This window comes from Cydia fagiglandana, chromosome 9 (assembly GCF_963556715.1).
Source record: "Cydia fagiglandana chromosome 9, ilCydFagi1.1, whole genome shotgun sequence".
NCBI classification, from domain to species: Eukaryota; Metazoa; Arthropoda; class Insecta; order Lepidoptera; family Tortricidae; genus Cydia; species Cydia fagiglandana.
In genome coordinates this window covers 15,220,858-15,247,786 of record NC_085940.1, presented here as the reverse complement: position 1 = coordinate 15,247,786, position 26,929 = coordinate 15,220,858, and the positions used below count along the sequence as shown (strand labels likewise).

Genomic DNA, 26,929 nt, shown 5'->3' with positions numbered 1-26,929 from the left:
TTCTGGTTTGACCCATTGGTTGACTGGTAGAGAATGCCTTAAGGCATTAAGTCCGCCATTTGTACCTTCATGTATTGTGCAATAAAGATTAAAATAAATAAATAAATTGTAGGGACCTACTTTTTAAATAATCTTTCTGAGAGCACTGGAGTATCGATCCAGGGGTCGTGAGTTCAAGTCTCACCCAAGACAGTGATTTTTCCACTTTTAAATTTATTCTAAGCTTTCTGAGGAGCATGAGCATTTACAAGACTAGGTATGTTTCGAGCTAAGTAATTTCTAAATTAGCTAAAGTTATTTAGTTTACTTTTATATGTTTTTTGTAATTTTTTTTATATCGCTCGCAGACGTATCTGCTTATACAAAAATTAGTTTACTATCTTGTATTGGAACTTTATTAGGAGACAGCATTAGAGTCCGTCGAAGCGAATTCTGCACTTTGTCAATTATAAACTTCGTCATCGATTTGACGTTTATGATGCTACTTACACACTCTCACATGTGTATGTGGTGTGTGTGCGTGTTTTTAACCTTCATATATTATTTACAAAGAAAGTCTATCTACTTCAGCATGCCGATACCGTTCGCTCTGCATTCATTTTTATTGCGCGCGTGAGAATATCTATCAATGTTACTCTTACTGAAAATCATTCAAGTCGTCCCACCATAAACTTTTGGGTCTGCGTGAAGTCCGCTATCCGTTTTGCGATAAGAATAAATGTTAAATATAGGTCAAACACTTAAAACGCCCTTGCGTTTGTTTACTTGTGTTGAAAATCCTTTAGAACTCGTATAAAAAATGTGGACTGCGCGCAGATATAAACAAAGCAAAGATTTTTCTAAATGCGAGATTTTTTTGATATATTTAAACGATACTAAAATCAAACATTGTCATTATGACGCTCAACTGTTATAGACGCTTCGCTGAAAGCATTAACGGAAATGGTACTCGAAAGCAGATTATTTGCACGTTTCGCTTCCGTATTTAGCCGCGGCTAGTGGTGTCTAGTACAACATATACACCGTGTTTTTTTTATTTCCGTTAATTTCAAGGGTGCCTTCCTGAGCTTAAATCAAGTAACTTTCTCAAAGACACCGATATTCTAATTAACTCCATCGGAGATAATCAATAATTTATTTTTTCCTATAAGGCCTCTACAAGCGTGTACACTTGCCTTAGGGCCGGTTTACATATTGATTAGTGATTAGAATGAGTTCATACATTTGCTAGTAATCAATCTCGGTCGATCGATGTTCGAAATCACATTGATGTCACAAATTTCAATTGTTTGGTTGAGTTAAATGTAATGCCCGTGTTACAACAACGCTATATGCTACATTTAAGTAATTACTTTTTAAACTTTTTTTTTAATAAAACGAAAATGAAAATTAACTATGCCATTTAGTTCTCTTAAACGTTCTTAACCGTACCCCGAAGTTAACGGAATTCAATAAAAACACGGTGTATTGTGAGCAAAGTATTTATGAGATTTATTATTAGATTTAGTAAAAGATCAACAAAATGAAAAATTGCCAAATTTGCCACACACACAGCGTTGAACAGCAACACAGCGACACACAGCATTGGAATTCGCCTCGTTTGCAAATTGCAACAATATGCTGATACAGGGCCTCTTCCCTACGGCACACATTGCTGGACACAAGTGTGTAATTTTTCTGTTTTTTTTAGTAGGTACATAATTTTATTCTGTTTTGCTGTTTTAATTATTTATTTTTATCTTATTTGCGCGGTAATGCGGCAAGCGTTTTGGGTACCTTTGCGCCAGGTATGACGCGGGGTGGGATTTTTGTCTGACTGTTGACTGCTTTGTTTTTGACTTGCGTTTTTTTTGTGTTATGTAATTTGTAGAACTGTAGTTTGTAATTATGTGATATTATTCATAGTTTCTACATTTATTCATAAACATTATTGGTAGGTACATTCAATGTCAATCTTAAAATCTATAAAAAAAATGTCAAAGATTACAATACAATACAATTCAACACAAATCCAAAAATCACTAATTTCTCAACCTAAACTAATAACTAAACTTATATTTAAATAACAACACTTAATTACAAACTACAAATTACATAACATAAAAAAAAAAAAACAAAACAGTCACCCGTCAGTCAAATATCCCACCCCGCGTCATCCCTGGCGCAAAGGTGCCCAAAACGCTTGCCGCATTACCGCGCTGAATCGCGATGGACAACCTCTGCACCAGGAATGACCCAGAGCGGGGATCCAGGCCTCTATCTCGCAACCGGTTCCCAACCTCCTTAAAAAAATCCAAATTAAAAAAAGTCCTTCATAGTTTTAGTAATTTGGGTGTAGTGTTTTAAATTGTAATACTTAAGATGAATTGTACTTTATTTGTAATTGATGTTTATATGTATATGTTATATAGCAATAAATATTACGAGTGTACTTTATGTTATTTCATTAATCTTATTGTCCTGTGTAGGCATGTGTGCTTTATGGCATAATTTTTTCTTAAAACATATCACAGACTGTCATTAAAACTATTAGATAGAATTCAAGCTGTACCACGAAAGCCTTTGGAAGTAACAGGTTAGGTTGAGCGAAGAGCGGACGTGTAACTCCGGCAAAGATACTCGTAATTCCAGTATCGCCTCCGGGGATTCAGCTGAGACGATTTTCCACTTATGGTACTAACTGATATTTCCCGATATATTTTTACTGTTAGTAGATACTGTTTGAACATGCAACTAGTGAACGATAAATAAAATAAAGATAAAACAACTTTTCTTTAGCACTGGCACATCTAATCCATATCGTTTCTAGATCTATTAATTGACGTATTTTAAAGTTCGAATCGAACAGTCAGTCAAAATAGGTACAGCCTTAACCGACAAGGCACCTAGTCAAGTTGAAGAAGTCATAAATGTTACCTACTAAATAAGTACTTTACTTATTTATTACTTTGCTCCGTTAAAACTGTTGGAGCGGAAAAGCTATCGTTACGGTTTTGCGTCATTATCTCCATTTCTATATTTAGCTAAAATATACCCCATGGCGCTTAAGTAACTGTAAAGTTATCCGAACGCGTTCATCATGTCTTGTCACTGCGGTGTGTTACAAAACCACTTATGAATATTATATTAATGCTGTGACAATCACTATGCTTACGTACTTTACCGCTTATCCGATGGCGTGAATACATTTACATGGTATAGATAGGACTAGAATAAGCACGGATGTAAATTATGCCAACTAGAATGGGTCCTATTTACCCAATAACGTCAAAAAAAAATCGGGCAATTGTGAGTTGGACTCGCGCACGAAGGGTTCCGTACCATAAAGCAAAAAAAAAAACGGAAAAAAAATGCAAAAAGAAAACGGTCACCCATCCAAGTATTAACCACGCCCGACGTTGCTTAACTTTAGTCAAAAATCAAGTTTGCTGTATGGGAGCCCCACTTAAATCTTTATTTTATTCTGTTTTTAGTATTTGTTGTTACTGCGGCAACAGAAATACATCATCTGTGAAAATTTCAACTGTCTAGCTATCACGGTTCGTAAGATACAGCCTGGTGACAGACGGACGGACGGACGGACGGACGGACGGACAGCGAAGTCTTAGTAATAGGGTCCCGTTTTACCCTTTGGGTACGGAACCCTAAAAAGAGAACATCACATTCAGCCAGTAAGTAGGAGAAAGATTCTGATTAACCAATTTCTTAGGGCCAGTTGCACCAAACCACTAACCCGGTGTTAACCGCTTAAACCTGGTGTTACCATGGCTTCCTGTACAATTTGACACTAGATTAACAGCTTAACCGGTTAACCCCGGGTTAGTGGTTTGGTGCAAGTGGCGCTGATTGATGTTATTTAGGCATTTCACGGTAATCAATTAGTGGGAGCAAGATGACCGACCGCGATTGCATTTCGCATCGTCATCAGTTAGCATCGTCTAGGTCGTATCAAATCAAGCTCAAAAGCTTAACAAATTGTTAGAGTAACACGAAGAAAAGTCTGCAGTTTTTTTTTTTTATTATGAATGGGCTTACTCATGGCCACAGACTAGCCGAGGCGTAGACGTGGCCTACGATGGAGCGAGCTCGCCCAGAAGGTGCCTGTTCACTCTTGATTTGAAGGTTGCCGGGTTATAAGAACACGGAAATATAGACTAGGTTATTTTGATAGGCAGTGATTTTGATAGCCCACGCAGGGCAAGTGTTATTTATATGACATAATTTCATAAGTTTGACGTTTAGACTAACACTAGCACTGCGTAAGTAGGCTATCAAAATCGCTGTAGACTTTTCTTGGTCTAACTTTATACCTTCTTCTTTCGTGGTATTTATCCTGTATAGTGGAAAGTTACCTTAATTACATTATAATTAGAATAGAATATAATGGTTTTTATTCGTAAACACACAGACAATAGACATACATAATAAAAACAGTGAGAATAAAGTGAGAATTACTTTTTCAGCAAAGAAATAATAGATCTAATCATACTGTGGTATGAAGTTCAAGTTAAAAACCAACAGAACAGCTAAAATACAGTTTCGTGTTGACCACAACAAATAAATATACGAACAAAAAACGTTGAAAAAACATGCTCCTGTTGCACTTCCAGTAATTCTTTTGTATTGTGAAAATACGCCTATACAGGTAAAAAGGTACACAGTGTAGCACCTAAAAACAGTAGGTTCTTGATAAATAATCTACCGGCCTAGCCACGGTGGTGACAATCGCTATCGCTACGACAGCGAAACGCTTTGTGTCTCTCTATTCAATATTAGTACGACAGTGACAATTGCGTTTCGATACTTTCGATCGCTACGGAGCGTAAGCGATTGGCATGTTCGCTACGCGTCCTGATTGGACACAATTTTTATTTTAAAATTTTTGGCTTAAGTTGGTAGATTTTAACGACTTTTCACAAGGATTGGAAACACACGCTCACTGTGAGTTAGCTGTGAATTTAGAAAAAAATTAAAAACTAATTTAAAATCATGCACACATAGATTAAATATTGGCAGGATAAAAAATATTCTGACTCGTATCTCAGTCCCAGAAGCCCCAAAAAATCTACACACCTTTTTTGTCTTGTTTACCGTGCTTCAAAGGTGCCTCCACCACTGTATAAAAAGCTTTTAGAGTCAGACCAAGAAAAGTCTGCAGCGGATTTGATAGCCCACGCAGTGCACGTGTTATTTTAAACGTCAAACTTTTATGAAATTATGACATATAAATAACATTTACACTGCGTGGGCTATCAAATCCGCTGCAGACTTTTCTTGGTCCGACTCTATCCTTGGCATCAAACTAATTCCTAGGTGAAATAACCCAATTAATGATAAAGTACTTATTGCAATGGACTAAGGTGAAGAAATAATAATTCTACATATTTATGAACTCGACTGTATCTTATCATATCCAGAATTTTTAAGCTCGACTGTATAGTAGGGTGATACATAAGTACTTGAGAGCAAGTACGGCAGGTGCATATTAGGGTCTATTTTATACTGTTTTAAATCTGTATGCCAAAGTGGGGGTACTGGGGGAGACGACTAGCCTGAGGGCGTTTCAGCTGTTGCATGCAGCCCGCTCTCGTGGAAATATCAAGTGATTTTAAATAAAGATAATTGAATGTCGTCACTACTTTGAAAAAATCTCGTATCTCGCACTGCTACTCAGGGTTAAAACGCAGTAACTATGTATGCATCCCATACATTAGTTACCACATTTTTCTTTTGATTGACAGAACTAGATACGAGTTTTTTTCAAAGTAGTGACGATGTGTATAATATTGTTCATTCATTTTACATAGATACATTAACTCACGCATGCTCTAAGTAAGGGCCGATACAGATGGACTTGGGAACTGCACGCCGACGTTGCAGTTGGCGTGCAGTCGGCGTACAGTTCCCATACAAATTGCAGTCGGGTTGCAGTCCGTCTGTACCGGCTCTTATGGGGAAGGAAGGAAGAGTGCAAGCGATGGAATTGAACTTAAGTATTTTCATTAACAAATTGTTGTCAGAATCGGCCTCCATATCCATGTATTTAAGAGCCCATAAACGTGCACACTAGCGCTGTTGAATGCAGTAATGTTTAGTTTTTATAGTTGCCCAATTTTACACTAGATGTCACTGTTCTGTCGGCTCCTTCGCGCTGTTAAAATTTTTCTACAGCCCCGTATATAGTCGATTTGGTTTCGGAATAAATGAGTATTAAGTTGTCAAGTGAAGTATTTCATTACAAAAGGTAGGAAGTGCAGTGCAGCGTAGTCAGTAAACAAGCTCCACGGCCGTTTTTGTTTTGAGTTCATAGATCGACGAATCCAGCAACATAAAAACTAGTTTGATGTAATCAAAAGGTACTTAAATAACCAATACAGTACGTAGCGGATTTCTTTTATTAAATATCTTTCGTTAAATTTAAATAATCACGATTATTTAGCAGTGGTGCTAGTGTGCACGTTGATGGACTCTTAATTGAAAGTCTTCGTCTACAGTTGCCTCCAGAAACTCGCGAACTAAATTGACATGAGTTTGACAAATAAAATGACACCAGGAATAGCAAAGAAAAAATAGTCATGGGTAGATGTCGATAAAATGATATCGATAAGTAAGATGTATGTACTTACTACCCATGTGATAATTATAAAGGGGTCACAAACAATTTCGATTTGTATGAATGTGACGAGAAAAGTGGTTGATTCGATTGTAAGATTGTGACGTTACCAATCAAATCAGGAGGTGCGGATGTGAAACTCACAAATTTCAATGTTAAGACGAAACAGGAGCTGAGTTTTAAATATTTTAGGTAAATATATGGGTATATATCTCGCTAACGGAAGCGGCTCTTAAAACTAGTGCGATAAGGACAAGGCGAAAAATCATGCGTAAAAATCTCAAAAATTGAGGTTTCGTACTCGACTGTTTCCTCCTCCAAAACTTAACCAATCGTAACCAAATTTGGAAATGATTATGAAATTATCTGTGCCGGACCGTTTTGATTTTTTAGCTAATGGATATCAGTTTTGAATACAACCACCTCTCATTGTGGCATACCTAGACAATGAGGCCATTTAGGCCATTTTTGAAAGGCTCTAGCGCCTTAAAAAACAAAAATATCAAAAAAAGCAAAAGGTCCAACACAAATATTAATTTGTGTTGAAAAAATCATTCCTCTAGAATCAAAACCCACGGAGGAAACAGTCGAGTACGTTTAGATATGACCACTCCTGTTGGCTCTTAATATTATGCAGGTTTGGGGGCCAGTTGTTTATATCAAGAGCTCGCGGTTGTCGCCATAAATCTAAAATTGGTGATTTAATTTTATACAATGCGACCGGTAGATGAGATTGATCGATAATTAAAGTTAGACCAAGAAAAGTCTGCAGCGATTTTGATAGCCCAAGCAGTGCAACTGTTATTTAATAAGTCATAATTTCATATAATTTTGACGTTTAAAATAATACTTGCACTGCGTGGGCTATTAAAATTGCTGCAGACTTTTTTTGGTCTAACTGTATATAAATTCTAACCTAATTTCAACTTGAATGTCCACTTGTCCAGTTAAGGGACGGTCTTCTTTACAATCGAAGTAATAGGGATCACCGAGACGGTTTCTTTTTTACGTCCACACCACACAAAATGAATGAGAAATCTTATCTTATTTCCCCGTCTGGGTCAGCCTTATTTGTATTTTGTGCCAAAATCAGTTTCTATGTTATCACCTACAACTTGCTACTCTATCTGTAAGTTTTCCTGACAAATAAAATAAAATAAATACAATAAATTATGTATTTAATTACCTACAATATGTTTATCCAAAATCCTTGTATCTATTACTATAAAATACCAAGTAACATTTTGTAAAATAATTTAAATTACTTAAAGATACATTTTAACTGACCGCGCAACAGTAGCGCCGCTAGCGGTGAATACTCGCGATATTCTCTAATTCAAACTTTTTTGAAAATATCGATATGAACAGCACTGGCCAAACTGTGGTATCATTTGTGCACATTGACCTGTCAATTTAGTTCGCGAGAATCTGGAGGCAACCTTAAAAGCGCCGTGATATTCATATTATTCATTTATCTACTCCACGTATGACAAGCTTTCCTTGTTTCAAAAATCCATTAAAAGGCTTTTAAAATATTTCCACGAAAATAAATGTATTCAGCTTTCAGTCAAACTAAGCCTGAAATCACTCAAGCGCTTGAAACTTCTTCGTATAAATTATTGGTTATTATATTTGACTTATAGGAGAACACACATGTATTTGTCTAGACCTAGAATTACAGGCCAATTCGAACGTCAACGAATATCAAAATGACATCTAACTGATGTCATTCAGTTATCGTATATTTCGCTCACACTTGTCCGCACATGTATTGGCGCGGGCGAGAGGCACTATAACTAAATAACATGATTCAAATATCATCAGTGTAGGTACGTTCGAATCAGCCTCTAAGTATCTTTTTATTGAGACAAAGTGTTATTTGAATATAATTCTAGTAGAGTATTTATGAATTAATTGAATTAATTGGTGGTCGCGTACAAAACCTATTCAATCATATTAAAATACGATTTTCAATCTTATTTTGATTCGATATTGATGAAAGGTAGGTGCTTGAAAGGCTCGAAAAATTATATTAGTCTACGGCTTCATTCTTTTGAACTCGTTCAAAAACTCTCAACTCCTTAGGTGTCCTTTAAATCCTCTTATAAGAGCTCTGTAATTAAACTTAGAACTTTTCTTGGAAAAAAATGAGTGTTTGCGAAAATGAAACATCGATAAATCAGTTAGCGATAAGTCAATATGTTCGGTACTTTTGTATATGTACGCACAAATACTACGTATTTACTTTTTATTATTTTTCAATCGGTTAATACTTAATCGTCTAGCATATTCCAAAACGGGATAAGCCTGCAACGGAACGCTTTTTGAAAGCGCGCAACACTGGAAGCTCGAGTGTTGCCATTATTTACTTCCCTAACGATCTAAAAAAATCGAATCGCCGCCGCTAACTGCTCGCTCCGTAAGCTTGAGCTACATAAAACCAAAATCAAAGATTAAAGTGTTCAGCACAAATTGAAGAAGTCTCTCGACGCCAGCCTATGAGGTTGCTACATTCATCATCGAAGGAACAGGGGCCCCTGAAGACAACTCCACGTCATACACCAGGTTAGTCCCAAATATTGGTCTATGCTAGACAAATTTACAACTTTCCACAACATAATTGGGTTTCGAGCCGGATATAACTATCTGGTATCGTTTTATACTTAATATTTGTGCTGTACAATAGTAATTTCAAGTAAATTCCTTTGTCTTTGTTCGTAAGCTTGCGAGAACCTACCTCCGCTTACAATTGTAAATATCGAGTTTCCGACAACGTCGTGCGATATTTCTCAAAAATACTGATACGTACAGTTAGATCTCAACGAGATCATTCTAATTATATATAGTTTTCTATGGTTTTGAGCACTTTTTGCGAAATTACATTCGTCTTTATTTCCGAGAACCGGGCGGTAGTTACATACAGCGGCGCGCTAGGAATCATTTGCCTAGTACTAATAGGTCTAAATATAATTTGTCGCAACTCATTTCGTTATTTTGTACAACGTACATTACATTACATTTAGTATTTACGTACTTAAGTGTAATTTTAAGGTTCAGGTATAACGTACCGGAAAACCAAGTTATCGTTTGCTGTCATAATTACAGTATCGAATAAACTGTCGCTCGTATTGCGTACGGCACAGAGTTCAGATTTCTTTAGCTCGGGTTCTACCGACGGGAAATACTATCTTTGTATTTAACATTGCATGTTAAATTACAACTTACTTTTAATTGGCGACAAATTGTATAACTATTTTATTTAACTAACTAACACTTTGCTAGTACCTAGCCATTTTAGAGATCTAAAAACTTAACGTATATACTATACATAGTTTAATCATCTCTTATCTCGTGATAACATTATTATTTTACACAGTACAATCACTCAATTTCTTATAAAATGACCGCTATGGAGATTGAACAATTGACATTCGAACGTGATTTAGCGATTAACAATATTCAAAAAATTGTAGACTGTTCGAATAATGCAGCCGAATTTCGAGTTCGAGTTAAAGAGTTTTTTTTTTTTTTTTTTCCTAGCCTATTTCAGTGTCCCACTGCTGGGCAAAGGCCTCTCCCCTTAATTTCCACGACTCCCGATTTGGTGCTTCCTCCGGCCAGTTGTTCAGGAAGCTGTCCAGGTCATCTCGCCATCTCCGTTTGGGCCTGCCGCGGCCACGTCCCTCTACCGGCATCCACTTGGTGGCTAAGCTAGCCCACCTCTCCGGATGCATGCGGTAGACGTGACCGGCCCAGTCCCATTTGAGCCTAGCGGTTTTCTCGCCTACGTCAGCAATGCGGGTTTTGAAGCGCAGCGTGGTGTTTCTTATGTGATCAGTTAGTTTAACACCTAGAATACTGCGCTCCATGGCGCGTTGGCAAACCTTCAGTTTGGACTTCTGAATCTCTGTGAGTGACCAAGTTTGAGCGCCGTAGGTTAGAACAGGCAGAATACATATGTCAACGAGTTTGCGCTTCAGTGACATAGGAAGGTCGCCCTTCATCAGCTCCTTCATGGACCAGTAGCTCTTCCAGGCATTTTGAACACGGCGCTCAACTTCCTTGTCTTGCCTGTTACTGAAAGAGACTAGCTGGCCCAAGTAGATGTACTCGTCAACATAGTGTATGATCTGCCCGTCCACCTCGACACTACTACGTTCCTTGCTATTGGTCATCACTTGAGTCTTTGCGCGATTCATTTGAAGTCCAACCTGAAGGCTTGCGTTGCTCAGATCTTGGAGCATTTGCTGTAGTTCTGCTGCAGAAGGGGCAAAGAGAATGTCGTCGGCGAAACGAAGATTTGATAGCCTTCTGTCACCGACGACTATTCCCTTAGCCTCCCAGGAAACCGCCAGGCTCTTGAAAACTTCTTCGAGGGTGCTTGTGAATAGTTTAGGAGACAGCGGATCACCCTGTTTAACACCTCGTTGTATAGGGAACGACGGACCGGAGTACTGAAGTTTTATATCGGCGGTGCTATTGCTGTATATATTTTTGATTAAGTTTATATAGGTGGGATGAATATTTTGATTTATTAGTGCGGTTACTATGGCAGAATGGGTTATGCTATCAAATGCTTTTCTGTAATCAACAAATGCTAAATACAGGGGGATCTTAAATTCATTATGCTTTTCAATGATTTGGTTGAGTGTGTGGAGGTGGTCGGTGGTGGAAAATCCGGGACGAAAGCCAGCCTGTTCGGGGGGTTGATGTCGATCGAGTTGCCCAGCAATGCGACACTCGATGACTTTAATAAATATTTTATAAATATGAGACACCAGACTGATAGGTCGATAGTTGCCTATGTCGAACTTATCGCCTTTCTTGTACAAGAGTATCATATTAGAATGAAGCAGTTTTTGGGGGAATTTTCCTGTTTTTAAGATGTTGTTGAATAATTTGGTGAGGGGAAGTGAAAGGTTGGTCTTTCCGAAAACTAGTTCTTCCGTGCTAATCCCGTCCACTCCAGGGCTTTTGTCGAACTTCATCGTGGACATGGCTTTACCCACTTCCTCGCTTGTGATGGGAGAGATAGTTTCAGCGCAGTAATACTCTGGTGTGCTATTTGCGTTGGATGGATCCGAATATAGGGATGAATAGAATTGTGTGCAGATGTCCATAATTTTGCTCCTGTCACTATGCTTTTGACCGTTTTCATCCTTTAAGCTGGTGATCCATGATTTGCCTTTCGTTATTCCATTTTTTGCGGTTCTAAGTGATCTGTTATTGATAAGTGCTGTTGCGACTAGATTAGTGTTGTGGTTGCGAAGGTCGGTCCGGATGCTTCGTTTAGTCTTCCTGTCTATTGCACGGTACTCAGCAGAGCCTATTTCGAAACTAGTCCGCTCTTTTATTAAATTCTTTGTGGCAGTCGACAATACAGTGCGTTTCTTTTGGATGGTCTTGATTTTACTATTCGCGGATTGAACTGCTTTCAAAATGTTGTCATATTGAGTTTCTGTATCGTCGACGTCTAAGTTCAATGTGCTAAATTTGTTTTGCAGTTCCAAATTATACTGATCATAGTTGGCTGTTAGTGTGGCTCTGTCTAGTTTTTTGTGTCGTCTTGAGAATATGCTTTTGCGGTTTATTTTGAAATTAAATTTTAAGGTGGTTCGAATAGGTCTGTGGTCTGAGTTAAATTGAATTTTATTTAAAATTCCTGTATTACTTATTATGTCATTGTTTGTAGTAAGTACGAAATCGATCTCGTTATAAAGAGTTAGCCTCAATCAAAAAATCATTTTTCCAAGTTCAAGCGAAAATTGAAAAGTTATCGGCAAAGAATGAGTCATTCAACCGCGATGATAATTTAGCTGTGAGAAATCAATTCGATTCGTTGTACTTTAAGGTGCAAGTTGCCTTAGATACGCTTAAAGAGGAGCGTAAACAAAGCATTGCGTCATTTACGTCTGCTTGCGGCGGACTTAATGGGGTGTCACATGCGAGTTGCTGCGCTCAGCAATCAAATCAATCGCATATTCGTTTACCGCGTTTATCGCTTCAAACATTCACAGGTGTTCTAACTGAATGGAATGCTTTCTATGATTTATTTAAATCACTTGTACATGACAATATCACTTTAACAAATGTCGAACGCTTCCGGTCGTTTCTCAAAAAGTTGGCACCGCCAGGTTAACGTTAACGTTTTTCAAAAATTTTGCATTTTCGCATTTTTTTTTATTGGGATCGTTAAAAGGCAACTTTAACTATTAGAAAATGTGGAAGGGAAGCAATTCCTTCAATTAGTTTAGGAGATATAGGCGTTTGAAATTCAGGTTAATGATATCAAGGACAGGTGAAAGATATTTTGTCTCCAGGTTATCGATAGTAGAAGCAGGTTATCGAGAAATAAGTACAAATTCCAATGAAAATACTGACAGGTTATCGAGAGGCGTCATTAACCTGTGTCCGTTGCCGTTAACCTGGTTTCTTGTCATCGTTCACCTGTAATGAGTGTCATCCACCTGTCCACCACATCATTTTCAATGCCTTCTAAAAATAATCGAAAAATGTGTCATCTTCTGTAAAAAGGGACCTTATTGTCCACCACGATGATTAAAATTTTGGATTCTGACCCACCTCACCTTCGATTCGATTCCCAATTTAACAACAAGTTTCTGTGAATAAGTAAATATTCAATCTTACTGTCTATTCACCCTGGCAGTACCTAGTGGAACTCAGGTTTGGTGCAACATAGGCACATGCAGTTTTGGTCATCCAACTCGTCTTGGTGAGCACTTGGGAGAGCAGAACTCAAGATAGAGCTGATGCTGGACCATCGCAGTACCTAGTGGAACTCAGGTTTGATGCAACATAGACACACGCTGTTTTGGTCATTCGACACGTCTTGATGAGGACTTGGGAGGGCAGTACCCAAGATACAGCTGATGCTGAACCCTCGCAGCACCTAGTGGAACTCAGGTTTGGTGCAACATAGACACACGCTGTTTTGGTCATTCGACACGTTTTGATGAGGACTTGGGAGGGCAGTACCCAAGATCGAGCTGATGCTGAACCCTCGCAGCACCTAGTGGAACTCAGGTTTGGTGCAACATAGACACACGCTGTTTTGGTCATCCAACACGTCTTGATGAGCACTTGAGAGAGCAGTACCCCAGATAGAGCTGATGCTGAACCCTCGCAGCACCTAGTGGAACTCAGGTTTGGTGCAACATAGACACACGCTGTTTTGGTCATCCAACACGTCTTGATGAACACTTGGAAAAGTGGTTACTAAGATAGAGCTGATGCTGAACCCTCGCAGTACCTAGTGGAACTCAGGTTTGGTGCAACATAGACACACGCTGTTTTGGTCATTCGACACGTCTTGATGAGCACTTGGGAAAGCAGTACCCAAGATAGAGCTGATGCTGAACCCTCGCAGTACCTACTGGAACTCAGGTTTGATGCAACATAGACACATGCTGTTTTGGTCATTCGACACGTCTTGATGAGCACTTGGGAGCGCAGTACCCAAGATAGAGCTGATGTTGAACCCTCGCAGTACCTAGTGGAACTCAGGTTTGGTGCAAGGTCAGGTCAGGTTAGGTCCGGGTTCAGGTTCAGATAAGAGCCGGGATCCAGGTCCAGGTCCGACTCCGGGTTTGAGTCTAGGTCCGGGTCCGAGTCACAGTCCGGGTCCGAGTCCGGGCCCAGCCCCAGTCCCAATCCAAGTCAAAATCTAAATCGCCAAACGTGTACTATGCATCGTTGAAGAGTTCTGTTCTAATCATCATCAGCAGTTCCACTTCATCAAATGCGACAGTTTTTAATGAAAATGCTTGATTTTCTGATGTAAATCCAAAAGTCACTATACGCATGCCTTTAAGGTTTGAGGAGTTCCCTCGATTTCTCATGGATCCCATCATTAGAACTCGAGATTGACAAAAATGCAGCTTATAAACTTATCTTGCTTAACAAACATAACGAAGAGGACAAATCGCCAAACGTGAACTATGCATCGTTGAAGAGTTCCGTTCTGATCTTCATCAGCAGTTCCACTTCATCCAATGTCACTTTTGTGAATGTATATGCTTGATTTGTAAATAAAAACACAAAAATCACTATATGTATGCCTTTAAGATTTGAGGAGTTCCCTCGATTCCTCATGGATCCCATCATCAGAACTCGAGATTGACAAAAATGCAGCTTATAAACTTATCTTGCTTAACAAACATAACGAAGAGGACAAATCGCCAAACGTGAACTATGCGTCGTTGAAGAGTTTCGTTCTGATCTTCATCAGCAGTTCCACTTCATCCAATGTCACTTTTGTGAATGTATATGCTTGATTTGTAAATAAAAACACAAAAATCACTATATGTATGCCTTTAAGATTTGAGGAGTTCCCTCGATTCTTCATAGATCCCATCATCAGAACTGGGTTTTGACAAGAACGGGACTAATCTGCATATACTTATACTTTTTACAAAACATTTTAATATATGTCTAAAACTAAAAACCCTCATAAGGTACCTTTTCCCGTGGGACGTCACAAATCTAGTTTGAGTATATGTAACGTGGATTTTAAATAATTATCGATCACCTGTCATATGGCAGGTGAAGGACGCTTCGTTCACCTGCCATTGCATCATTCACCTGACTTTTTTGGACAGGTTAACGAGACTTAAGACAAAAGTACAAAAATTTCAATAATATGCAGTTTTAACAGACAGGATAGTTTTTATTCCTAAATTAACACACAAAAGCGATATAACCGCTATATAATTATATAGTTACGAGTATTAGTTGTGGTATCAGTGACATTAACCTGCCGCAAAATCTCATACACCTGGCAGTTTTAGCCAGGTGGACGATATGCAGGTGATGGGGAAAATGGCAGTTATATCGCGAATACACAAAATGTATTAGCTTGATGAACTCCATACTTAGGCATATAAAACTAAACTATTGTTTACGTTACATATCTTGATAGTAATGCGATAGGTTACATAATTAGCAAGATATCGACTCCAGGATAAAGAGTACTTACCCATTACAAACTCCAATTTCCGATACTTTGTCGTTTGTGTTTTATTTGCGAAGCACAATAACCACGTCTTCGTCCTACCAGGTGATAGCTGATGAGTGACGGCTTCAGCTCGTGCGGAGTGAGACGGGAAAGGTGCGGTGGGGGTTATACAATCGTCGTGAATGTGACGCGCCAGGTGACTGTTAAGAATTGCCTTGGACAAACTTTGAAGCCGAATAACTTAAAATATAAGTATAATATTGTTATGCGATAGTAATACTTTAAAACTTAAGGATATATGTTAATAAAATACGGTAATGCCGTTAAATTAAGTTAATATTTTGTGTGGTTTTCATAGCTCGGAACATCAGTACCTCGCGTTGGGACACGGCAGGTTAACGGATAAACGTAGTTACAATATTTTTTTTTGTAATCAATATTTATTAAATTTTTTTCAAAGTATTAGGCCTCTGTGTAAAAAGTCTCTCTAAATATGTATTAATTTTTTATATATAAAAATAGTACATAACGAAAAAAAAGTTCTAACATAAACCTATTTACAGGTGGCGGTGCCAACTTTTTGAGAAACGACCTTCCGGTATTTGTTATTGTTTTTAAAAGATGAACCGTATAATCTTATCAAGTCTATTCCTGTTACGGATTCTAATTACGAAAATGCCTTACAGGTATTAATTTCGCGTTATGAAAATAAAAGAATTATTTCAACAAAACATTTTGACAACATTTTTGACTGTGAGTCAGTTAACGAGAAAAATGTTGAATCAAGTTTACGTAACTTGATGAATAGTTATCACGAGAATATTACTGCTTTAAAATCATTAGGTTTACCAGTTGACGACTGGAGTTTCGTACTTTTAAATATTTTGCTACGCAAAATTACACCTAATATTCGTAGGCGTTTTGAATTATCATTGAAAACTTCATGTGAAATTCCGGACGTGACCGAATTACTCGATTTCCTCGATAAGGAATTAGCGGCATCTGAAGTGATGACCGCGTCAGCGCGTACTGCAAGTACATCCGCGGGGCCTGCGCAGCGCGCGGCGCCCGCGCTCGCTGCTGCTGGCGGAGCGGCCGGCTCGGCCCGGTCAGCTGCGGTGACGTCATCGCGCCATGCTATGGCGGGAAAACGTGCAATGTCGCTTACTCGCGCGCACTCCGACGTGCAATATAATGCACCGCGCAATAATAACGCTTCGCTTGCGCGTAATTCGCGTGCTATGAGCATACATGCTACAACGGCGGTGGATTATTTAAATAAAATTAAATGCGCGTATTGTAAGGAGAATTCACATCCCTTATATAAATGTGAGAAGTTTAATACGCTCACTTTAAAAGAACGAAAACATTTCGTGGAACAAAATAAACTTTGTACCAATTGTTTATTTAGTGGTCACGAGTCTAAAGACTGCAAGTCGCGCCATGCTTGCCGCGTCTGCACTCAAAGGCACCACTCTTCATTGCATGAAGATGCGCCTCATCCAAACGTCTTACTGACTACGGAGTCCTCTTCTTCCCCTGAGTTGCGCTCAGTAGCGGAAACCTCCACGCCCACTCCATTACATGGAGCTACGGGGCAACCTTCTAGTAAGAACTGTACGGTCTTACTCACGACTGCGCTTGTAAATTTACGACCCTTGAACCAGGGGCCTTACACGCCGCGGTCCGTGCGAACCCTTGTGGATCAAGGTTCGCAGACCACACTCATTTCTGAGTCGTGCGTCCAACGTCTCGGCCTGCCGCGGTACGCCGCGCAACCGGGTACCACTCTCACCGGTATTGGTGGCGAAGTCCAACCACGTGGTTACGTGTTGTGCGAGGTCACACCTCACAACAAACCCGAACCGAAGCTTCACATCGAAGCTTATATCATACCGGACTTGACAAGCTACATAGCTTATATTCCTAAATCAATTGGGAATATTCAGAAGTTTCAACACCTTCAAAAACTTGATCTAGCTGATCCAGAACTGCGTTCAACCCGGCCTGTTGAACTGCTACTGGGATCTGACTATCTGGATAGCATACTGCTACTGAATAATATCAAGGGTCCACCGGGCACACCCGTGGCCATCAATAGCATTTTTGGTTATTTGATAGGTGGTAGAATTTCATATGAAAGTATGAAACGACTAAGTGTCAACTTGAGTACTTGCCAACTTGACATGAAACTTCAAAAGTTCTGGGAATTGGAATCCATACCAGAACATCCACATCTTACAAAAGATGAATTACGCTGTGAGTCGATCTTCGTCGATACTCACACACGAGATGCAAATGGGAAATATACAGTTTCTCTACCCTTCAAAGAGAATGCTCCGCCCTTGGGCGATTCTCGTACTATAGCTCTCTCACGTTTAACTAAACTAGAGGCACGCCTGTCTCGCGACCCTGCCTTACGTGAGAACTATAACAAATGTATCCAAGAATATTTAGACTTGGGACATATGGAGCCAGTCACTGACTCAGCGAGTCCTGGCACTCCCCCCTACTACCTACCCCACCACGTTGTGGTGAAGAGTTCCACATCCACTACGGTTACTACGAAGTATCATATCGTGTACGACGCTTCATGTAAGACTACATCAGGTCGTTCTCTTAACGATAATCTTCTTACTGGTCAGAAATTGCATCAAGACATTTCTGAAATTTTACTGAAGTACCGACTTCATAAAATAGTCTTTACGGCTGATCTCAAAATGATGTATCGCTACATCGGTCTTTGTAAAGAACACCGTGACTTCCATCGGATTCTTTGGAGATTCTCTCCCCACGATCCCGTAAAGGAATATCGTATGTGCTCTGTCACATTCGGCGTCGCTTCCGCGCCTTTTCTCACTTTGCGAACACTTCGTCAATTAGCAATTGATGAAGCGGCTAACTTCCCACTTGCCTCGCAAGTACTTCTCAACGAAGTATTCGTTGATGATGTCGTTACTGGAGTTGATACAGTTGAAGATGCTATCACTCTTCAGCATCAACTAACTTCCATTTGCAAAGCAGGAACCTTCGAACTCCGCAAATGGACCAGTAATAGTTCTGAGTTCTTATCGCATTTAAACGATGATGCGTCCAATCATGATGACGCACTCATTCTGTCAGCACTTGACACTGACACTTCCGTCAAGGTCTTAGGGCTCAAGTGGAACCCTAAATCGGACGTTTTTTCCTATCAAACGGATGGAGTAGCTAACTCACGCAAATGTACAAAGCGTATAATGTTGTCAGAAATCGCCAAGATTTACGATCCCCTCGGATTTCTAAGTCCAGTGACTGTATTCGTGAAGCATTCAACCCTAAACTTGGCAGAATTTTTTTTGCTAGAATTTTGTGTTTTTTTCTTGAAAAAAGGGATACTAAGGGTTGACTTAAGGGTACAAAAATAATAAAAAAAATCTATGTATTTTAGTTTTTTATTTATACAACGTATCTTTAAATGCACACTGCCAAGGATTCACAAATTAACATTAAATTAGGTATGTATCCTAGGAGAGACACTGCCAGGTTCACTGTGAGGTGAGTTATGTATCTTTAAAGATTCATTGCCAGGTTGAGGTTGCAGAATATTTACTGTCTTACTAAGAAATTATTAGGATTTTAGGACAAATTACGATACTCTATTTATTAAAAGTATTTAACTATATCATTCAAGTGCCACAGGTATTACAGATAAGGCTACAACAACAAAAAAGAGCTCGCAATCTGATTGCTCTTGTTCCTCAACCCGGGGTCAGGTCAGAAATAGATTAGTAGTTGCCTCCATCTTCTCTAGAGCACCTATATCTGTTATCAGACAGCGATCATGGTACAACAGATAGCGATCCCAGCCCAGCGACCACTGCTATCCATGTCCAGCATGCCATTATCACCATCGCCAAATCAGGTAACATTGCTAGTACATCTTCAGAGTGAGTCTCCAACTACGAGACGATCAGTAAGCCTGTCTGAACTCTAAACCTGCCACAACACCATCCCATACTCTGCAGCTTCAGTGCTCCTTCCCCTGCAACAGCTACCTACATTTTATTTGGCTTATTTTTTTACACATTATCTGTGACTACTGGCCTTTAGAAAACTTCTACTTAATTTTGACTAGCCCAACTCCCGTAAATCGCTACATTTCCAATATAGTGTGAGAGGTTTTGATCGGACTGGCTTCTTTTTAGTCACAATTATAGTTTTTTTTATCGAGTAGCTACTGCAAGCATTGAAGCTAAAGAGTAGGATGTAAGATTGATAAACCTGAAAATAGCGATGGTATAGGATTATGGGATGATGTCGGAGCATTCGAATTTGCTTGTTCAGAGAGACTTGCTGTTTGTCTTGTAGTTGGAGACTCATTCTGAATGTACTAGCAATGTTACCTAATTTGGCGATGGTGGTGGTGACATGCTGGTCATGGCTAGCAGTGGTCACTGGGATGAGGTCGCTATCTGTTGTTTCCTGATCGCTGTCTGATGACAAGTCTAGGTTCTCTAGATAAGATGGTAAAAATGGAGGCAACTGCTGCTGTCTATTTCTGATCTGACTCCGAGTTGAGGAATAAGAGGAACCCGATAGCGAGCTCTATTTCGTTCCTGTAGCCTTATCTGTAATATTTATGACACTTGAAGGATATAATTAAATACTTTTAATAATAGAATGTCGTAATTTGTCCTAAAATCTCAATAATTTCTTAGAATGACAATGAACATTCTGGAACCTTAACCTGGCAATGTATCTTTAAAGATACATTTAAAAAAGCATATTGTTAGTAGAGAAGCTGGCGGTGTGCATTTGTAGATACATAAGATAAAACGAGTTCATGCTATCTATAACAACAATGCAATGACTAATAAAAATACGTTATTGTATAGAATATATATTCACTTTTTATGTAACAATCATAAATAGACCCAAATCTAAAAGGAAATCACTAAAAAGTACCACTTTTCCCATACGATGCGTAGACGCAGCTTCGCGGCCTGACATTTTGCGTGCTACACTCAAAATTAGATATGCCAGCGACATAAAACATTTTTTTACCAATTAAGTATAGTATCAGGTGGAAAAATATGCGTCAAAAAATAATATGAAGCTGTTTACTTTTTGCGTAGATTTTTAAAAGGTGTAACGTGCATAAGAATGCACACTGCCAAGTTTAGGGTTAATCCAACTTTTATGGGTATCAGGCTCAGGTTGGGATGCTGCGCCTCCACAGGGTATCTGCGACTTGTGGTTTCGGTTCATCGACGAACTGCCGTTGCTACAAGACATCGTATTACTTCGTCATGTGCTTCCTAGCACACATCAAGTGTCACTTCATGGCTTTTCAGACGCATCTGAAAAGGCGTACGCCGCCTGCGTCTACATTCGTGTTGTTGACTCGAACGGTGCCATCATCACCCACCTTCTCATAGGTAAAACAAAAGTTGCGCTGCTGAAACGGCTCACTATTCCGAGATTGGAGCTATGTGGTGCTCATCTTTTATCAAAATTGATAAAAAAGGTCCTCACTGCTTACAGCAGTAGATTATCTTTCGACCAAGTCTACGCTTGGTCCGATTCCACTATAACTCTTGCCTGGTTACGTTCGTCTCCAGACAACTGGCGGACATACGTGTCTAACCGCATAGCGGAGACAACAAGCAACGTGCCTGCCTCGCAGTGGCACCACGTTCAATCCGCAGACAACCCCGCAGACCCAGCGTCGCGTGGTGTTCTCCCATCTCAGTTGAACCATCAACTATGGTTCACGGGACCTTCATGGCTCAGTCAAAATGAGTCTGAGTGGCCTAAGACTAACGTCGTATGCCACACCGACGAAGAACGTCGCAAGCATGTTCTTCTCACACAAACCAATGAACCTAAATGCTTAGAGTTCATTGAGCGATTCTCATCGCTTCCAAGGATGCTACGCGTCATTTCGTATATGTTAAGATTCATAAACAAATGTCGTAAAACTAATAGTCCTACGACTAAACATGTCACAGTTCCTGAGACCAAACAAGCTCTCAGTCGAATTATATCACTTGTCCAAAGTGAATGCTTTTCTGAAGACATCTCGCGTCTCAAGGACGACGACAGATGTACTAAACGTCTTCAGAAACTGAAACCTTTCTTGGACGATGCCGGACTCCTCAGGGTCGGCGGCAGAATTAATCGGGCCAACGTACCGTATGATGCCAAGCATCAAATTCTGTTACCCAAGAAACATCATTTCACGAATCTTCTGATAGATTCCTATCATAAAACACATTTACATGTGGGACCTCAAACTTTACAGTTTGCCCTCGCACAGACCTACTGGATCCTGTGTGCTCGCGATGCTGTGCGTATGCGTACACGACGCTGCGTATCGTGTGTTCGTGCACGACCTGTCGCACCACAGCCATCAATGGCTCAGTTACCTACTACTAGGGTTCGATCACTTCGTCCCTTCTTAAATACTTCCGTTGATTTTGCGGGACATTTCTTTCTTAAATCAAGTAAACTTCGTAACGCGAAAGTTTATAAATCATATGTATGCGTGTTCGTTTGCCAATCAACGAAAGCAATCCATTTGGAATTAGTTCCTGATCTTTCAACCGAATCATTTCTGAACGCATTGCGTAGGTTCATATCCCGACGCGGGTATTGCAAAACAATCCGTTCCGACTGCGGACGGAATTTTGTAGGTTGCGACAGATATCTTTCCGAACTTTTCACGTTTCTGCGAAACGAGTCAAATCAGACTGCTATAAACAGCCAGTTGACAAACATGCACATCACCTGGCAGTTTAATCCTCCATATGCTTCGCATTTTGCCGGTCTCGTCGAACGAGCCGTAGGTAGTCTGAAACGACACTTACATCGTGTCATAGGTACACTAAAACTAACTCAGGACGAATTTAATACTCTGCTCTGTCAAATTGAAGCGGTCTGTAATTCAAGACCTCTCTGTCAACTCAGTAATGATCCTACTGATCCATTACCCCTTACTCCGGGACATTTCCTCATCGGGGAACCATTAACGTCTTTACCTGAATTTGACTTGTCTAACGACAATCCAAACCGCCTCGCTAGATGGCAGGTTATTCAACAAGCTGTTCAACATTTTTGGAAACGCTGGAGCGTAGAATATTTACACCAGCTTCAACCAAGAGGTAAATGGTTCCACGACAATACTAACACACCCCTTCGGGAGGGTTCTGTAGTAGTGTTGATAGACAACACACTGCCACCACTGCAATGGCGTCTCGCGCGCGTGCATCAACTGCATCCCGGCGCCGACGGTATTACTAGAGTCGTAACTGTACGCATCGGTAATACTCTTACTAAGCGACCTGTAGTTAAGGTCTGCCCACTGCCTGTTGAATAGGCATCTCTTAGGTATAGCATTACATGTTTTTAGTCCTAAGTTAGTATAGCATTCTGTATGATAGTTCTTAGATAAAATAAGCATTATTTTATGGCCGGCGGCATGTTCGGTACTTTTGTATATGTACGCACAAATACTACGTATTTACTTTTTATTATTTTTCAATCGGTTAATACTTAATCGTCTAGCATATTCCAAAACGGAATAAGCCTGCAACGGAACGCTTTTTGAAAGCGCGCAACACTGGAAGCTCGAGTGTTGCCATTATTTACTTCCCTAACGATCTAAAAAAATCGAATCGCCGCCGCTAACTGCTCGCTCCGTAAGCTTGAGCTACATAAAACCAAAATCAAAGATTAAAGTGTTCAGCACAAATTGAAGAAGTCTCTCGACGCCAGCCTATGAGGTTGCTACATTCATCATCGAAGGAACAGGGGCCCCTGAAGACAACTCCACGTCATACACCAGGTTAGTCCCAAATATTGGTCTATGCTAGACAAATTTACAACTTTCCACAACACAATATGTGTTTCAAAACTGTGAACTTACTGTGCATGTCGGTATCTTAAAACGCCGCTGTTATATAATTAGAAACATACCTAAAAATCGCAGTGATTTGTTAAATTTAACAAAACAATTTTGAAAGTTCTTTTTCGAGACCGTGATTTCACAAAATTTGAAACAGCACTTACACTAACCAGCTTCAACATGACATAATGACATTCCTCAGCGTCTCGACATAAATCTAACCGCACAATATCCTGCCGCGGCGGATGAGATGGTTGCCAACAAACATTTGTTTACCAACGCGACTAATGGGTGCTGCGGCGGTGAGATATTTCGCGGGAATTTTGTGGTAACTTGGTATTATTATAACCCTATACAACTTGCTTTTAACAAAAATTAATCTGACTTCATAGAATTTAATAAATATAAGTTTTTGCGACAAGTGTAGGTATGTACCGTCGCCACCAGATATATCAGAGCAAACATGTTGCTCAAAAATATCTGAACGTGCGCTTTAACGTCTTGATAATAGAAGCTTTGTTCAGATATTTGTGAATACTTTGACCGCTACGATATATCTGGTGGCGACTGTATCTACCTATTTGACGAGTTTTCTCGATTTCTTCTGGATCTTATCCTCAGATTCTAACCTAATGTCAGTGTTGACAATTCCCTCGAATCTAACATAAAAAAATTCAGAGATTGACCTAGCCATCTTTGAAAAATTGGAGAGCTTACAACAAAATAAGTTTTTGGCAAAAATTTCATTTTTGACTGTACTTTTCTTTCCACAGGCAACTAATGCTCATCGAGCCAATTCTAAAAACCCCAAACACAATTAGGTTTCGTTGTTTTATCACACAGTTCCTATGGCCACCTCCGGTCTTCATCATCAGATCAGCTCGATGACACCATAATATTGCATTGTCACCCGACTTACGTATGTAGGTATGCAAAATTTTAGCTCAATTAAAAACCGGGAAGTGGATCAAATTTAACTTGCAAGATTTGATTACAGACAACGGTCAGGTGAAAGTAAATAAAAGCTTGTAAAATACGAGCAAATTGGGAACATCCCTTTTGGTTGGTATCCATGGGCGATATTCGACTACTCGTTAGCCTCCAATTAAAATTTAAATATACATACAACGGACTATCCCTTTTTCGTGTTGTAATCACACATTAAGGAAAACATACACAAACCTACATCCGACCGACCTTAATGCTACGTAATTATTAAGTTAATCTAAGGGGATGTTTCTTCTCATTCCGTCTTTAGTAGGTTTAAGTGCCAGAAAGGGATAGGAAAGGTGAATTAAATATTAAATTGAATAGCAGTCGATGGCACATTAACAGGGATCACTAAAAGGGTCCATTGATGAATGGTTCGGCAACTAGCACGTAAGGTACAGTCTATTTTACTTAAAGTGACATTCCATTTCCAACTGCAGCTGCAATACTGTTCATTTTACTATGGAAACGCGTCGCTGTCATTGTCAATTTCCATAGTAAAATGAACAGTATTGCAGCTGCAGTTGGCAATGGAATGTCACTATTAGGCATATCTTGTTACCTAAGCACCCTTTTAGTCCTAAACTAATAATTTTAGACTAAATTGCCCTAAATTGATAGCCTAAATGGAAAATTAATTGCTATTTCGTAACCGTAATCATTCGAGGTTTTAATTAAATAAATACAAGTTTTAAGTGTTTTAGGTACTCATAGATTCGGTTCGGAGCTGTCATGGTGTTCACAAATATCGTAAATCGCATTCTCTATTATCAAAGCGTTATCCTGCTATCCTATAGAAAATTTCAACATCTGATACGCCGAAATTTATGAAATCGCCATTTTCGCGATTTTGGAGTCAATATATAGGTATCCCTGGTACTACGTTTCCTCTATTTCGGGCCCTCAAAGTGTCCAAGATTGTTTTCGCTATCTCGTGGATAGCTCCGTCGGGATTTTTGAAGTGAAAACATTTTTAGCGGCGCTGTGCACTTTTTCTGATGGGGGACAAATGTCAAACTCGCGACAGGTCACGTGACCGTAAGATTCGTAAGACGTAAGCCGGACACGTGACCTGATCGAAAAGCTGTTAGAATGTCATTGAGTTTTCACTTCTGCCGGCACTCCCGGAGTGCAACCCGTTTTTTTTTTAATGACCAGCTTGACACATTCCTGACATTCAGGATCAGGATCCCAAAATCACCAATTCTAACTGTCTTATAACATTTATAACTCTAGCGGGCTTCATATTGAACGCCGAACGTCATAAGTGACAGATTACCGGAATTTGCATGCTGTATTGCGGCTCTATGGACAGATGCATATTCATTAAACGTTTGTGTTGCAGACTGTTTTGATGCTATTTCGTACGTATAGTCAGTATCAATAGTAACGTATGAAACAACGCGACAAAAGTAGGTACAGTCAAAGAATTTAATTTACTACCCATTTTGTACTTTGTCACAGTGACAACCGTATGAGATCTCTAGCGGCTTTCATATTGATTGTCACTGTGACAAAGTACGAAATGGGTCGGAAATTAAATTCTTTGACTGTACCTACTTATCTACTATATATAATTATTGTTAAAGTTTTGAGCGTTTGGAAAGACACCTAAATTGTGTGGAATAATTGATTAAACAAATTGGACGTGTGCAGAATAGTTTATAAGACAGCCTTAGTTTCCAAACCAATGACCATGTCAACTGACGTCGCCCTAATTTATGTATTCACATGTTTGACACCTGAATTACTAAACTGGCTTCTATTCGATATGCATCCAAATCATAGGCACTTTTCATCTACCTAATGACTGTTTATAGTCACCTCTTTGCTAATTTACTCAACTTGACCAATTTTCTTACGTTTTGCACACTTTGCTTCCTAATACAATTAACACCTGACGTAATCTCGTGGCTCGGGACCCTGAATGTGGATTTATAATTATTTTATTTAGCTACTTACATATTGTTTGAGAATGTTTATGTATACTACGCCATACGATTAAAATAAATACAATTCTAATATTTTTTGTCTTCTATCAGTAACTAACAGGTGGGGTAAAGGAACATTCCATATTGTCTACCGTTGTTCCGTACAAACGCAGAGTTTCTGAAAATTTAAAGGTAGAAGAGTTTCCTTTTCTATGACAAATGGTCAAAAATATGCACAGAAAAATAATCGCCTGCTTTAAATACCGAGAAAAAAGTCGCATCACAGGAAATAAAATGCGTTTGTACGGGACAGTCCGTGGAATGCCCCTAAAAAAGATTAAGCATAGCAAATAAAAGTAGAAAAAAAATGGTCAAGTGCGAGTTCGGACTCGCGTTTCAAGGGTTCCGTACATCACACAATTTTCAACATTTTTTTTGTACATGAAATGTGACGTGAGTGAAACGTCTTGAAAAACCCGAATGGGTCAATCAAAGAAGTTTTCTGGTGTGGTGGCTTATATCTCTGCAACTAT

At 39.4% G+C, this 26,929-nt stretch overlaps 1 protein-coding gene across 1 annotated transcript; it reads left to right on the top strand.

Annotated features, from left to right (window-relative positions):
• The first annotated feature begins 16,597 nt into the window (after positions 1 to 16,597).
• LOC134667784 (uncharacterized) lies at positions 16,598 to 22,033 on the top strand. The gene is made up of 5 exons (XM_063525194.1): positions 16,598 to 16,695; positions 16,999 to 18,182; positions 19,402 to 19,491; positions 20,780 to 21,764; positions 21,874 to 22,033. Exons 1-5 carry the CDS (start codon positions 16,598 to 16,600, stop codon positions 22,031 to 22,033), a joined length of 2,517 nt encoding a protein of 838 aa, XP_063381264.1.
• Positions 22,034 to 26,929: the final 4,896 nt, after the last annotated feature.

Coding starts and splice junctions, on each gene's coding strand:
- LOC134667784 (XM_063525194.1), top strand. CDS start 16,598: ATGACCGCGTCAGCGCGTACTGCAAGTACATCCGCGGGGCCTGCGCAG. Junction 16,696..16,998: donor GGAGCGGCCGGCTCGGCCCG/GTCAGCTGCGGT, acceptor TTGTTTATTTAG/TGGTCACGAGTCTAAAGACT. Junction 21,765..21,873: donor ATTAATCGGGCCAACGTACC/GTATGATGCCAA, acceptor CAAACTTTACAG/TTTGCCCTCGCACAGACCTA.